The sequence below is a fragment of the Lampetra planeri genome, chromosome 2, assembly GCF_965212315.1.
Source record: "Lampetra planeri chromosome 2, kcLamPlan1.2.h2, whole genome shotgun sequence".
NCBI lineage: Eukaryota > Metazoa > Chordata > Hyperoartia > Petromyzontiformes > Petromyzontidae > Lampetra > Lampetra planeri.
In genome coordinates, this window is record NC_136108.1 from 22,240,774 (window position 1) to 22,254,803 (window position 14,030).

General features: G+C 48.1%; 1 protein-coding gene across 3 annotated transcripts in view; it reads right to left on the reverse strand.

Moving 5' to 3' along the window:
• The window catches only part of LOC144729887 (collagen alpha-3(VI) chain-like), a 135,309-nt gene that overhangs the window by 32,019 nt on the left and 89,260 nt on the right, over nt 1-14,030 (reverse strand). For all 3 annotated transcript variants that reach the window (XM_078610368.1, XM_078610369.1, XM_078610367.1), the window contains exons 24-30: nt 10,821-10,883; nt 9,163-9,213; nt 7,700-7,735; nt 7,100-7,162; nt 5,667-5,729; nt 2,614-2,646; nt 1,694-1,730 (exon numbers count right to left, since the gene is read on the reverse strand). In XM_078610368.1, the coding sequence (XP_078466494.1) occupies nt 1,694-1,730; nt 2,614-2,646; nt 5,667-5,729; nt 7,100-7,162; nt 7,700-7,735; nt 9,163-9,213; nt 10,821-10,883 (346 nt within the window). The remainder of the gene's footprint in view (nt 1-1,693; nt 1,731-2,613; nt 2,647-5,666; nt 5,730-7,099; nt 7,163-7,699; nt 7,736-9,162; nt 9,214-10,820; nt 10,884-14,030) is intronic.

The following is a 14,030-nucleotide window of genomic DNA, read 5'->3' on the forward strand; positions in this document are numbered from 1 at the left end:
ATTGGTATGGCTATTTTAATACACACAATGGACAGGAAGGACAAGATCAAAGGGCTTGCATGCATAATGTACGGTGACTCATTAATCCACCCCCCCCCCCCACTTTGCGAAAGAGTGCAGAAGTGTGGTCACCACATCTACGCCTCTATATAAGGAACGAAACAGGTGGACTTCTCCACAAATCTGGCTGTCGCCTGATGAAGCTAGTTGTAATTACTGGCGAAACGTCGTACTCAGATTGTAAATGTTGTGGCTTGGCTCTCCAACACACCGGTGTGCTGTACTAGTGATTAATTGGCATGTTCTGTTTACGTGACAACCCTTACTAGTTTGCTGTGTCAGGTGGTGGTGGGTTTAACGACACATTTATATATTTACGCGATCTAACCCCCAAAAAACCTCTTATGGATGATATTGGTTGCAAAAGCCTACGTGTTAAACTGCATCCTAATATTTAAATACAATGGCTACTGTTACTCAAAAAGGGAGTGTTAATTAAATCACTGTTATAAATGTAAACAGTGGTGAAACAAGTCATGATGCATGGAGATTAAATTAAGCCTCTTATAAATCGCAAGTGTTTGTGGTGCTATGTTAAAGATTGGTTCACACTCAGTCGAACTTTAATTCAGCCGGTGAGGCGCATTGAGCTAGGCAGCTCTGTTACCCGGACGACCATAGCCAAAGACCGTCGGCAGTGGCGGCAGCTACATGACATTGCAGTTACACAGTTACATAGAGCTATAGAGTTACATAGAGACTCATAGAGTTACATAGAGATTCATATAGTCATATAAAGGCACGTAGACCACAGCCTAAGACTGTCGGCAGTGGCGGCAGCGACAGGACATTGCAGTTACACAGTTACATAGAGACTCAGAGTTGCATTGAGATTCAGTATTATATAAAGACCCATAGACCACAGCTCAAGACTGTCGGCAGGAGCGGCAGTTACAGAACATTGGTTGGTGGGAATGTGCAAACGAGAGCAAAAACTAATATTATTTCCATGAAACCCAAGCCAGAGCTCACTGCAAACAGGATAAACAATAAATTATTTACATACAAATAAAAAATGCTGGCAAAAAATCCGGTCACAGATGCGTGTAAATAACCCGCATGCACAGCCTCAGAAATAACGGAGCCTAGTTATAGCGATGATAGCAATAGTGGCAGGGCTACTTACTAAGCCTGGCCCAACATGTCCCGTGCATCTATAGGTCCTATAATGAGGGGACGCTGACTTTTCTAAGTCAAAATGAGCCAAAGCAAGCACCAGTCGTTAACGCGCTCTGGAAAATGTGTCCACAGCAAGGCGTGCTGCCGCTCGGAAGGTTTTGCCAGAGGGGGTGGAGTGGGTGTTCAATCCGACGGCATCAAAAAGGAAAATAGTCCACAGAGCCAAAGGTCACCATTGTGCAAGGTAAATACATTTCTCATGCTTGGCAACAGAACAAATAGCTACATTATTTCAGACATAAAATGGAGTGAGAGAGGGGGGAAAAAACATTTGAATTGAGTGCTCGCGACAATCGAGTAAAAATTTATAATAAAAAAAAAACTTGCCATAGGATGCAATGGTGCCAAAGGAGATGTCCAAAGTGTTGAGAGTATTAAAATTACTGTTCCAGACAAAAAGTGCGTGTCACCGCGTGACGCTTAGTTTGTGCGCTGCACGTGCTGCGCTACTTACGGCATCTGTCTCGGACGAAATTTCTCACGTCGCACTTCTGAAACACACGAGCGTTCGTGACAGACATTGACAGAGGTGGTGGTGAAACCGTGCTCATCTTCGTTCAACAGTAAGACAGGGAGGGGTTGGCACCCCTCGTCCTGCGCTCGTGTTCGTTCACGCTGAGCGTCACGTGACGTCTGCGAGGCCACGGGCATGGCTGTCAGTGCGCCACGGGGTCACGCGGCCACACAAACCTGTCTTGCGAATCAATGACCGAGGTACGTTTGGTGTCGGCACTATCAATCTCGTAAGCGCAAGGCCATCACTGAGGCGCTGTGTTTCACGGACACGGTCTGCAGGAAGGGGGCCGATGTTGCTGCTTCTGCTGCGTTTAATCCCAATTGAGTAATTTTCAGGTTATTATCAAGTTTGGCAAATTTGGACCGTGACGCCGGCAACACAATGACATCACGGTTTCCTTAATGTTCACTTTGTGAAGCAGACAGCGCATAATATTTTAGGGTTAATACCACACCACCGTAGTGAAACCAGGGTGGCCTGCCGAGTTTAAACCACGTACCTCTGCAACGAACAATGAACGCACGACCGCAGGACCAAAATCACTGTCCCGAATAACCACCTTTATCACCATCCATGGCAATTCTCAGCCGTCGTGACAATCTTATATATTGTTAGGTGTAGATGTTCAGGTTGGTCACTGAAATGGCTAGACTCCCCACAAGGAACAATACAAATCTGTGCACACGTGTTTTTATAAGCTGCTGTTCTAGCTGGTTTCCATGTATGTAATGAGATCTAGGGTTTGGATATTTGCACTTTAGAGCAACAATAAAACATGTATTCAATGTGTCATCATGCTGAAAGTAAAACGACATTTTATACAAAGGGAATGTGTCATGCTATTGCAAAATCATTACCGACAACATATGGCCTGCTTTTCCTTTGAGTCCCTGAAACATGAATGACAGACAGCGTACATGTATCAGACAAGCTTAAATAGATCCATTGGGCTTTAAAAAACAATAAAGTCATTACAACGTACGTTGGGCCGCTAGGTGCCACTGAACTTTGTGACACTGCTGATGTCACCGCCTCAGTGCCCATTACGACAGCGCGATGAGCCGCGTGATGGGTGAGTCTGCCGCATTTTTTTCCAACAGAGAACTCTCTATTGGAAATAAAATGGAGAAAAAAAATGAAAAATTAAATGCAGGTCGGCAGCGGGTACGCCGCTACACGGCCAGGCTCATGGCCCGCGTTTGTTTTTGTTCAACTGCGTTGGTACCACTTCTTGAACATGTGGTGACATCATACATTGAAGTTCCATTAAAGTAACGACGGTACAAATCGATCACGTTCCGCGATGGTGTCATTCGTCTCACGTGTTTTTGTTTGGGTTTGTACGAAATAATACGTCCTGACATCGTTTTTTCAAACCTCTCATTTAGTGCTGGTTTTCTGTCTTAAAATTTTGGACAACCATTTGATATATTTGGTACCCATAGCAACACAACTTGATACAAAGGTTTTGTTTGTACAGCACCATCCTCATGAGAGTTATCGTGCCCCCATGTTACAGACGAATAGGCGGAACTAATGAATTCATTAACAGTTTCGTTTTACTTAGATGTCCAAGCAACATACATTCACAGTAATGTGGCAGTCGAAGTGTGTATCTATACATGCTGACATTACTGTTTTTTTTTCCTGCTGCATGCAGCGCCATGAGTTTAACATGCCCGGCTCCCAGCACGCACCAAACGTACTGCAGTGACGACAGTCCTGAGCAGGGCCGGTACTAGCAGGTCACTGGCGTGGGCCCCGCTCCGCCAAATGTCTGTTAGGCCCAGCCAAGTTTACTTTCCTTAGCGCCAGCCCACTGTTGTTACGGTGCCCCCCTCCCACCACAGCAACTTGACTGGCCCCCCTCAACCGAGAGGAGCTGAAGCCACACGTGGTGCTGAGGTGAGACATTTACTATTAAAAAAACTTTTTTTTTATTTTACCAGGTAAAGCCCACTGAGCTATATAACTCGTTTTCAGAAGCGACCTGGCCACAAATTATAGTTCAATGAAGTGGTTTATCTTGTGGAAATGTATTGCAGCCAAATACTCTAAACGCACAATGTGGAGGAAAAATACGGAGGACCCGGAGGAAAATCCACACGACCACGGGGAGAGAGAGACGCAAATTCCAATTATACAGCAGGCGTCAGGGTCGGGATGAAACCCACGACATCCTGCATACCAGGCGAGGGAGTTAACATCTCGCCACCGTGGCACACCATTTACAATCGTAAGACCGCAATGATATCACGAGAGTGCACCATGGCAGCCATCTTGAAATAAACTTTACATATTTTGTTTGCATTCATGAAAGATTAGAATGTGTGTTGGACAGGCCTGGGCACAGCCGAGGTATGAATCTACATTAGCCGGGCGCTGGTGGGTGGACATGCCTGTAAATGCAGTGCTGTGGAGGCAGGACTGGTTTATGGATCGCACAAATGTTGCTAGCTCCCTTTCCATATGAGTGGAGGTGTTATAGCCTGGCTTCCCAGGAGGTGATACAGCAAAGTGTAGACTAACATCGCCGGTCTATTCTCTATAGGAGAGTGTTACACCCTCACACGTGGTGTTTCTCCGGTTGTTTCGGTTTCTTCCAATATGTAAACACTCATTAATTGTCTGAAAACATATTGTTATATCAGGGACTGCAGAGCTTGGGCCATTGTTAACACCGGCTCACCGCTTGGCTGCTGCGTTCCGGCTTAGTCTGTTGTTTCCCAGTGACTGCGGTCCAATTGGTATGAGTGATGCTGTGTAAACACCAAAAAAAACCTGATAGAATATAATAGATGTTCGTTGTTTGGGTTGTATCTCCATTTGCTGAACCATCTATACTGGACATCTGTAAAAAAGAGCTTCATAGCTCATCGGATTCTTCCTCCATTCCAAATAAAGACTGATTTCCATTAGAATGGATGTGAAGCTGCTATAATGACTTCCACAATTCAAAAACCAACAACAAAGTGAAGTGAACAAGAGATTAACTTCTTGTACTGCGAGGTAGGGATTACGCAACTAATCGAAGTAGCCAATGTGTGGTTCAACCATTGTGGGTGCACATTTGATTTTGATTATAAACAGGACATAACCATCCTTAATAGAGGTTTTTTTGGGTTAGATCGCATACATATATAAATGTGTCGTTAAAACTTGATTTGAAGCTTTCGTGACTGCAGGACTTACTTTGTGGTTCTTTCGGTAAAGTCACGTATAAATAAAATAAAATAAATAATAGAATACAACGTTTCGATTGCAACACAAGCAACCGTCATCAGGTGTGAATGAATGCAAGCTCAGAGAGAGACACATATACAGAGAGAGACACACACAGAGAGAGAGACACACACATGGTGGAGAGACATATCGAAAGACACACACGCAGAGAGAGAGAGACACACACAGAGAAACAATGCCTCTGTGACGAGGCATTGTATAGAGAGAGAGGGGGGGGCAGCTCACAAGATCTGAGCATGCGGCTATTTTGTCTTTTTCACCACCAACTCGATGAGTGGAGAAACGTGACCATCCCAGCAGGCAACAGTAAAAACAATGAATCAACTGTGGGCTGGTTTCATCCTCATTTGGGCTCATCAGTACAGTACAGTCACGAATGTAGGCTGCTGCCACATTCCCCTGCTGCCACGTGTCTTTGCTTCACTGCTGTCTGCTAAGGTGGACACTTTTTCTGAAGAGTTGGCGGTCTAAATGTGCAAACGGACCACACGCGTTCAGTCCTTTGGAGTTGGTGGTCTGGATAAGGCCAAGAGCTTGCGTACGGGAAATCCTATACACTTTTGCTGCATGCGTTGCTGAATCCTGGTGATGCAGAGGCAGTGTTATTGATGAATGTGGCGAGTAGTTTCTGTAGGCGAGAGAGCTTTGTTGCAGTTGCTTGACTCACCAGTGGACCAGGTGGTCCCAGTTCCCCTCCCTCTCCTGGAGTGCCTTTTTTCCCCGAGTTTGCCTGCAGAAGGACAGCGTCGCCAGCATGTGAGATCAGCACCCAAGAGACAGACAACCCCACATACAGCCAGCCATATGTGGGGCTGTAGCTTGTGCTCTGCATGGCTAATCAGTGGGTGCGGGCAGTAACAACAGCAAAATTATGCTTTGGTCCCGCAATTAATTTTAAATATTATTCTAGGCAAATAAGTGACAGGTCACAACAACACCTAGTTGCAGCCAAAATACAGCGCAGCCACATTTACATTTTTTAAACGTTAAGTCTGAAATGAAACCATCACATACATGCAAGCAAGACATTCAACGTGTGGATAACGTACAATATCCCAGATGCTGAGTTTTTAAATATACCTATATATATAATTGTAACATTGTGTTTATGAAACAGAGATATGCCTTGAGCTTGAGCACATGGGCGGAAATCCAACGTAGTACATGAATTGCGCAAAATCCCTTTCGTCAAATTCACGCGCCGACATTTAGCATGACACGCCATGGCCCCATTCACTAGAAACTTCCGCAAGGTCCCGAGCGGGCCAGAAGAGAACTGACGGGAACTGCTGACATCCGAGCCGACCAATTAGGCTTTTGTTGCACAAAATTCGCAGGTACGTGCGTGTGGAGGTCACAGGCAGTTGCATCTGCCAGTCGTCTCAGTCAGCCAATCGCAAGCACCTGCTGGGTATGTCCCGTGACCTCATGTCAGCGAGCCTTCAACACTCCAAGTGGCCTCAGGAGTGCACCTGACATGACGCGAGTGCCGTGATGACGTCGCCGCCACTTAGTGACTAATGACAGCTGTTGTTGTTGTGTCTGAGAGCTGCTCCATCTTGCACCCAGGTCTGCTAGTTTAGCGATTGGCCATATTTGTTGATGACAATGCTTCTGATGATGAAGAAGAGGATGTAGAAGATGATAAATAATGATGGTGACGACCATGTACGAAGATGATGGTAATTGTCTATGCTAGTTATCTGTCTCCGCTGCTCGTGAATGGAATACGCTCCCTGTGGCTGTAGGCAGCGCGTGGTTCGCGGTGGTGGCAGCGGCCGTCAAGAGGTGGCTGGAGACACGTCTGTGCGGAATGGCACTCGGGTTACGCTGGGGCCTTGCCCAGCAGCTCTGACTTGTGTTTGTGACCCTGACTTGTTGGCCACTCGCCGCGCGTTTTGAATCGGTCTCATTGATGATGACGATGAGAACGATGAGAGCGGTACTCGTGACAAGGATACATTAAGAAGATGATGGTAATGATTTTTGGAAGTTATACAGATCTGAAGAATCATAGAACCTGGTGATGCCTTTGGATTGGCAGGCAAAATAAAAGCGAATGAGATTGGTTTTAAGGCAGCATGTCTCTTCGTTTGTTACCATGCGACCTCTGATGCCCTTGGGTCCATCTTCACCTCCTGGTCCCTCGTCACCAACATTACCCTGCAGGGAACAGGGTAATGGCGTGAAGCAGGATTCATCAATTCTAGGAACTAATGTGCTTCTCCCCACATCTAACGCACTGCAACTGTGAATGACCTTAATGAACGAGCTTGCATTCATATTGAAGTTGATTATGTTAATGGAAAACGTCTCAGAGCGCAAAGCCCTCTTGGTAGCTGTCCCCGTACGGCACAACATCACAACATTTGGCTCACGATGGGAATTAGTCTGCCAGTAGGGGTGATGATTTCTTGCGAGTGAATAGTGGTTAATTATTTTTGTCAAACTTTTGCCAATTTTAACCGAGATTTGCATTGTTTGTGGACATTTTTTTTCCAGTTATGGAGGGGAACCCAGATATCTCCAGAGGAAACCGAGCAGATCAAGGGGAGAACATAAAAACTCGACGCAGACAGGCGCCCCCCCCCCCCCCAACCCCGAGTCAGGAGTCAAACCCAGGCGCTGCCCTGTAAACTTTTTTTAACCTTAGCTGTAAAGTGTAATGACTGTATACTGGATGAAGGTGCGCCTTGTTACCTGGATGCCAGTGTAGCCCAGAAAGCCATCGTCGCCCTGTGAGACACATGGCAACAGGTTATGTACGTATGTACGTATGTTGAACTTCTTTTGCACCGTACATAGTCAACCATGCTAATCGGAGGTGCGGTCAACGCACGCATCACATTGATGGTTCAAGCAACTCGCGCTATTTTGCTTTCTTCGTGAAATGTTTCTCTTGAGTTTTCGTGAAAATAATATCTCAATATGTAGGCATCTTTATTATCTAGACCTTTATGTGAGTGTCGAATCAACATCGCGCATAAGAGAGGCAATCATTTTTTTATTACTATGTATCCATGCCTCCCCACCTCATCAGTTTTCAAGTATCATTCCAATTAATTGTAAAATTGCTCCAGCTCATTTTTCAGCACATGCTAACAATTTAAGACAGAAATTGCAATACAATGCTGTGAATTAAAGTTTATTTTGGCAAATGTACGATATCAAATCAGTGTGGATTGGGATAATTTAAACACAATAACAGCGTCGCGTTCGATTAAGATACGAGGCGCTGCTCTCACCGACCGATGCTGGCATTGATGTCTTTGGAATTCTGTGCTTCTGATAAGAAAATATGGACCCTCCCTTCCTCGAGGAATTCCAGAGCTCTGTAGTCAGATACTCGATGTAGCTGAAAAGTTTGCTATGAAAAGTTGAGAACATTTTCCGAGCATAGCTTGGGGTTTTGGTGAAGGCAATTGGACACCTTTTACGTGAGCTGGGACACACACAAAGTGCTGGCATGCTCTGAAATGCCATTAAGAACACAAAGTTAATTTTTTTATATTTAGTCCTCACTAAATATAACACCAAAATAAGGCAAGATTCCCTATTTAGCTGTTAACAGACAGTTGAGACATGTGCTGTTAGTAAGTAGCACCATGCCCTTCTCCTCAGTGCTGATGTTTGTACACCACACCAGGCAATCATTTACGGCCGAGTCGATCTAGGGGAGGCGCAGGACCGGTTGAGATATTCGCCACCAAAGCTGGCCTTGCGTGGGAATCGAACGCTGTGTCGCCGGGTTTGCAGCGCAGTGTGCTAACCCGCTGTTCCACCGTTCCCCAAAAATAGAGCTCTCCACAAATCTTCGTAAAATTGGAAGACCACGCGTGCAAAGCAAGCACACCACTCCTCGTCCAAACACTGCCTGCTCGCATGGCTACTGCAGGCAGGGTGAGCGGGCGATTGTGTTTATCTGGGCTTCGCCAAAATGGTTATGGCAGTCTCTAAACTATGTAAACAGGAAACGCTTTAAGTAAAATAAAGGTATACAAATGAGTAAGCAATGCACATTATATGGAAGAAAAACACGACTTAAAAATTGGACTGCATTCTTCTCGGGCTTACACATTAAACCTTGCTCCATGGCTAAGGGACCAAGACTCTGATGCCAATAGAAATATCTTATGGCAGTGTTGTGCATGAGTAGTCAATACCTTTTTGCCAACACCTCCCTTGGGTCCAATCATGTCTGCCCCTGGGTAACCCTGAAAGACAATGTCATGTTTAATCTTCATGTCCGTGTCCCAATACATTTTCAGTGAGGAGAACGTAAAACATAGTGTTGTTATTCTTTATATGTTTACGATAAAATCAATACAGAAATTAAATATTTGCCTCTTTAATATTTTCATTATAATTACAACTAAACTAGAACATATATTAGTGACATCCAAACACAGGCTAGCTCGTTTAACTCTTTAAACCCACAGTTGTTGCACAAATTGAGACGAGGGGATTTTGTGACCGACTAAAACCCCAACACTCCCAACCACAACGAGGTGCACACTCGATTGTGTCTGCCAACGCAGTGGCACAGACTTAAGTGCTCAGGTTAACAAACAACGTCACTGGTATTTGGCCAATATTCCCAATGCTGAAAAATGGCCCGCACACGACTCAACTGGCATTACACACAGAGCTACATCTCCTCCTACTGCTGCGAAAACCTGGCCGGGACCCTCTTCAAAAGAGATTTGAAGACTCGGCTAGGCGTTGCTGGCTACCCGAGCGTAATCGTAACAAAATAAGACTGGAGAATTGAATGGCTTCGGATGTCAGTGCAAGAGGAGGCCCTCTCTCCAAGCTGCACTAGGTGGCGCTTGTTGCACTTGTGCTGGAAACATCGGTTGGCTGAAACTGCACTCGGTACTAATGCAAGCGCACATGCCTTAGGATGAATTCAGGAAAACATTTTTTTTTAAAAATCTTTGTTGCAGGCTCTCTGCCATAACAGTTCTCATGCAAACTGCGTGCTGATGCGGCTAGAACCCTTGACTCACAGGTGAAAGGCCACAAGTTAAAATCTTTGGCTGGTCCTGCCCCGCCACCCCTTCGCCACCTCCACCACCACTTCACCAATCTTCACTGACTGGCGTGGTGAAATATGATAAAACAATCCCCATGACCAACACGGATTCATCCATCAAGAGATTTATAGAGCATTTAACATGAGTCAACTTAGTTTATCATCCCTCCAGAGTCAATAATAGGAGTATCACTGTCTGGGAATTTTACATTGGTAGTCCTTTTGCGGTTTTATATTGTCATAGGGTATCTAATTTGCATCACTTACCCAGGTCTTCCAAATGGGGGTGTGCAACATCACAATGCACGCTTGAAAGCAGGGAGACAAATTGGGGCTGTGTTCTTAGTCATGGCTCTGACTCGGCCTCGAATGCTCACGCTCAGCTCAGGCCTGAGCCACTCGGTTGGTTACCAAGTCGAGGTGATAAGAGGTAAGCCACCGCCTGGTTCAGGCTCAGCCACATGGGACCGATGCTTAGAGCCAGCTCAAGTTAAGCATGGCGGTTTTGAGCCGGCTCACTAGAGCCTGGGCCAAGCCTGAGCTGAGCCGTGACTAAGAATACAGTCCTCTTACTTTGTATCCACGACCAATTTTGCGTGGCTAATGTCAATGGAATAGGTTTTTATATTATTTGGTTCTTTCAGTAAAGTCACGGAGATAGAAAAACGTTCTTATTATTTGTAGTTGCAGATGCGATACGCATTAGCCACACGCTGGGCTTGCTGTGGCCTGGCCATGAGGAGCGTGGCAGGCCGGTGAGGTGGCGAGGTATGAATGGTCACTCACAGTCGACCCTCGGTTTCCATCGAGACCAATGGGACCCGCGTCTCCGAGAATTCCTTGTTGACCCTGTGGGACAGAAAAGATCCTCAAGAGATATATATTTAAAAACATGTACATGTTTACCTCTAACAGGGCTTTCATCTCCTCGTTTTTAATTAAATACAGTTATCCTGTTTTCATTTTAGAAAAAGTTAATACCATCATTGATTCCTTCAAAAACCTAAATTTTAATCACAACCATTTGAATGGGTGCGGAGGACACAACAAGCCACAAAAATAGGTTGCAACAAAACACGGCCCATAGCTAAAAAGTGCCATATGGCATATGGCACATGCGGAATGAGGATCTTCGAGCTGTGCTTGGGTAACAGACCACGATCGCAGTTAAATGGGAACAGTGGGAGTTCAGATGCTGATATGTGTACCTATGGTGGCACAAGCATCACTCCGGCAGATAAACAGAGATAATCAGTTGTGTGATGGGACAAACACGTTGCATATGCTGTTGTCAAACACAAATTTTTAGTTTAACAGGTAGGCTTTCGCAACCAATATCATCCGTAATATAGTTTTTTTGGGTTATATCGCGCAAATATGAATGTCGTTGAACCCGTCAATACCCGACACAGCCAATTAGTAAGGTTTGTCACGTAAAAAGAACATGCCAATTCGTTACTAGTGTAGTGGTGATACGCGCTGGGTGTGTATGTCGTGTGCCAGCGCGTATGTACGGGTGTGTGTGTGGTGACGCGCGCTGACGGGGAGGAGCAGGCGTCAGTGCGCGGGTGGGGGTAGTGCTGCTGATTGGCGGTGTGCCGGTGACGCGCCCAGAGGGAGTGATCGGGTAGCAGCGCGGTGTGATTGGTCGGGGAGTGGAAACACGCGCTGAGCGGAACCGGATCGTAGGGATAGCGCGTGGGGATTGGGTAACTGAGGAGCGGTGCCGACGTTGAGGTCCGCATCCGCTCCGTCTCCCGGGAAGAAGGGATATATAAGGTGATGCACAGAGGAGCAGGGGGCAGAAGTGGAACCATCTAAGAATGAAGACGAAGGTGCAGAGATAGAGCCCGGAGAGGAGAGTAATGGAGAGTAATGGAGAGTAAGGGAGAGTAAAGGAGAGTACGGGATAGTGTGTAGCCAGCGAGAGAGAACGGTCTACACGAGCTGAGTAATGTATAGTGTGTAGCCAGCGAGAGAGAACGGTCTGCACGAGCCGAGTATGCATACGGTGTAGCCAGAGAGAGAGAAGGGTCTACACGAGCCGAGTATGCATACGGTGTAGCCAGGGAGAGAGAGGCAAAGTCTACACGAGGCGAGTGGAGAGTGTAGCAGAGGCGCAGAGTCTACACGAGGCGAGAGAGGAGTGTAGCCGAGGCGCGGAGTCTACACGAGGCACAGAGAGCCAGCAGCACAGAATCCAGAGTCAAGAGAAGCGCATTGTGAAGAAGAGAGGCCACGCGTTGTATTGTTACAAGTCAAGATTTAATAAAAGAAGTGTGTTCCCGTCAAGGAGTCTCCTGCCGTCATTTTCCAATACTTCATCTGGCGTCAGAAGTGAAACGGGCTTCCAAGTATGGAGACGAGGAAGACCCGTAGGACCCACGGGATTGACCGCGAGGAAGACCTGGACGACTCGGGGCCGCTGGTGGCGGGGGGTGAGGAAGAGGACTTGCCCACGCTGCAGGGTCCGTCGACGGCGCCGGCCGAGCGACCGGGGACAGACGCCGGGCTTCGTGAGGCGCACTCCCGACTGGCGGAGCTGCTGCTCGCCGCCGCGTCCATCTTGGCGGAGATCAGCTCGTCGGGAGGAGCGGGGACGGTGGGGGACATTTTACAAGGTCGCCCCGCAGATTCCCGCCAAAACGAATGGGGGATTCCCGCCATTGCGCCTGGGCCTACTTTTGGCGGGAACGGCGAGCGCCACGTGGTGGCGGGTTCCCAAGCGCGCGCATCGACGTCATCAGCGCGCGAGGGGGTCCGCCATCTTACGTCTGCTACTGGAGCCGCCATCTTAGACACCGACGGACAGGCGGAGAGGAACCACGAGGCGAATGACTTCATTTTTCAGCAGCGCCTGCCCACGTTGTCAGCCTTCAAGGCGGAAGGCGGGGACTGGGGCCAATTTCAGCGAAGGTTTTTGGCCCATCAAGAGATGTCAGCGTGGTCCGATACTACGGCGCTGCGGGCATTGCCCGCCATGCTGGACGACGATGCGCTCGCGGCCTTCAGGGCTGCACGGAAGTCGGACCGCTCCACGCTGAAGGATGCGCTGGGGTTGTTGGCCAGGGTCTACGGGCCTCCCTCTACGTGCCGCCATCAGTTCTACGCAAGACGGAAAGCGGCCACGGAGACCGCGCTGGCCTATCGCACGGCGTTGCTGGCTCTTGCTGATGCTGCGTTCCCTCGGATGGACGAGGAGGGCCAAGACGCGATGGTTTTGGAGCAGCTGCTCAAGTTGGCGCAGGACCTGGGGGTCCCGATCAACACAGCTGACGAGATTGATATTTCTTCTTTGAGAGTCGCCACGAGTATTCAAGCGCACGAGGCCCTACAACGGAAGCAAGGCGTTGGTTGCAACGCTGCTGTCGTCGCAGCCCCGGGTTTGGTGGTCGCCGAACCCCAAGTCGTCAGCCCACGAGAGGAGGCGTTCGCCACGGGACGACCAAGGGACTGGAGGCCGGGGGCCCGGTCGCCTCTGCAATCGGGCCGAAAGTCGGAGCAACCAAGATCTACTCCGACCCTCGTCACGTGCTATAACTGCGGCCTCCGGGGCCACGTGGCGTCCGGGTGCCGCGCTCCGCGGCAGCGCGCCATGGGAGCTCGGCTGGACGACGACCGAGAGCCCAAGTCATCTCTACAATCCCCGGCAAGTCGCGGCACCTCACACGCTCGGCCTGTTTATTCGGCACACATGGGACGCCGCGTTGCGGCGGAGGAGGGCCGGTTAAGGTCCGGGGATTCGGTTCGGCGAGGGGGGTTCGGCCGGGACCAGGGAGACATTGAATGGGCGGAATTGGGGCATAGAATTGTGGCTGCTTCGGCGGGTTCGTCCGTTGTTACGGGTTCTATTGATGGGGTTGAGATTAGGGTATTAGTGGACACGGGGGCATCGGCAACTATTATATCGGACCTCATTTATAATATTCTTCCGGTCCAATGTCGTCCGCTGCTTCCAGTGGATGTGCCATTTTACGCCGCTAATGGGGGATCGTT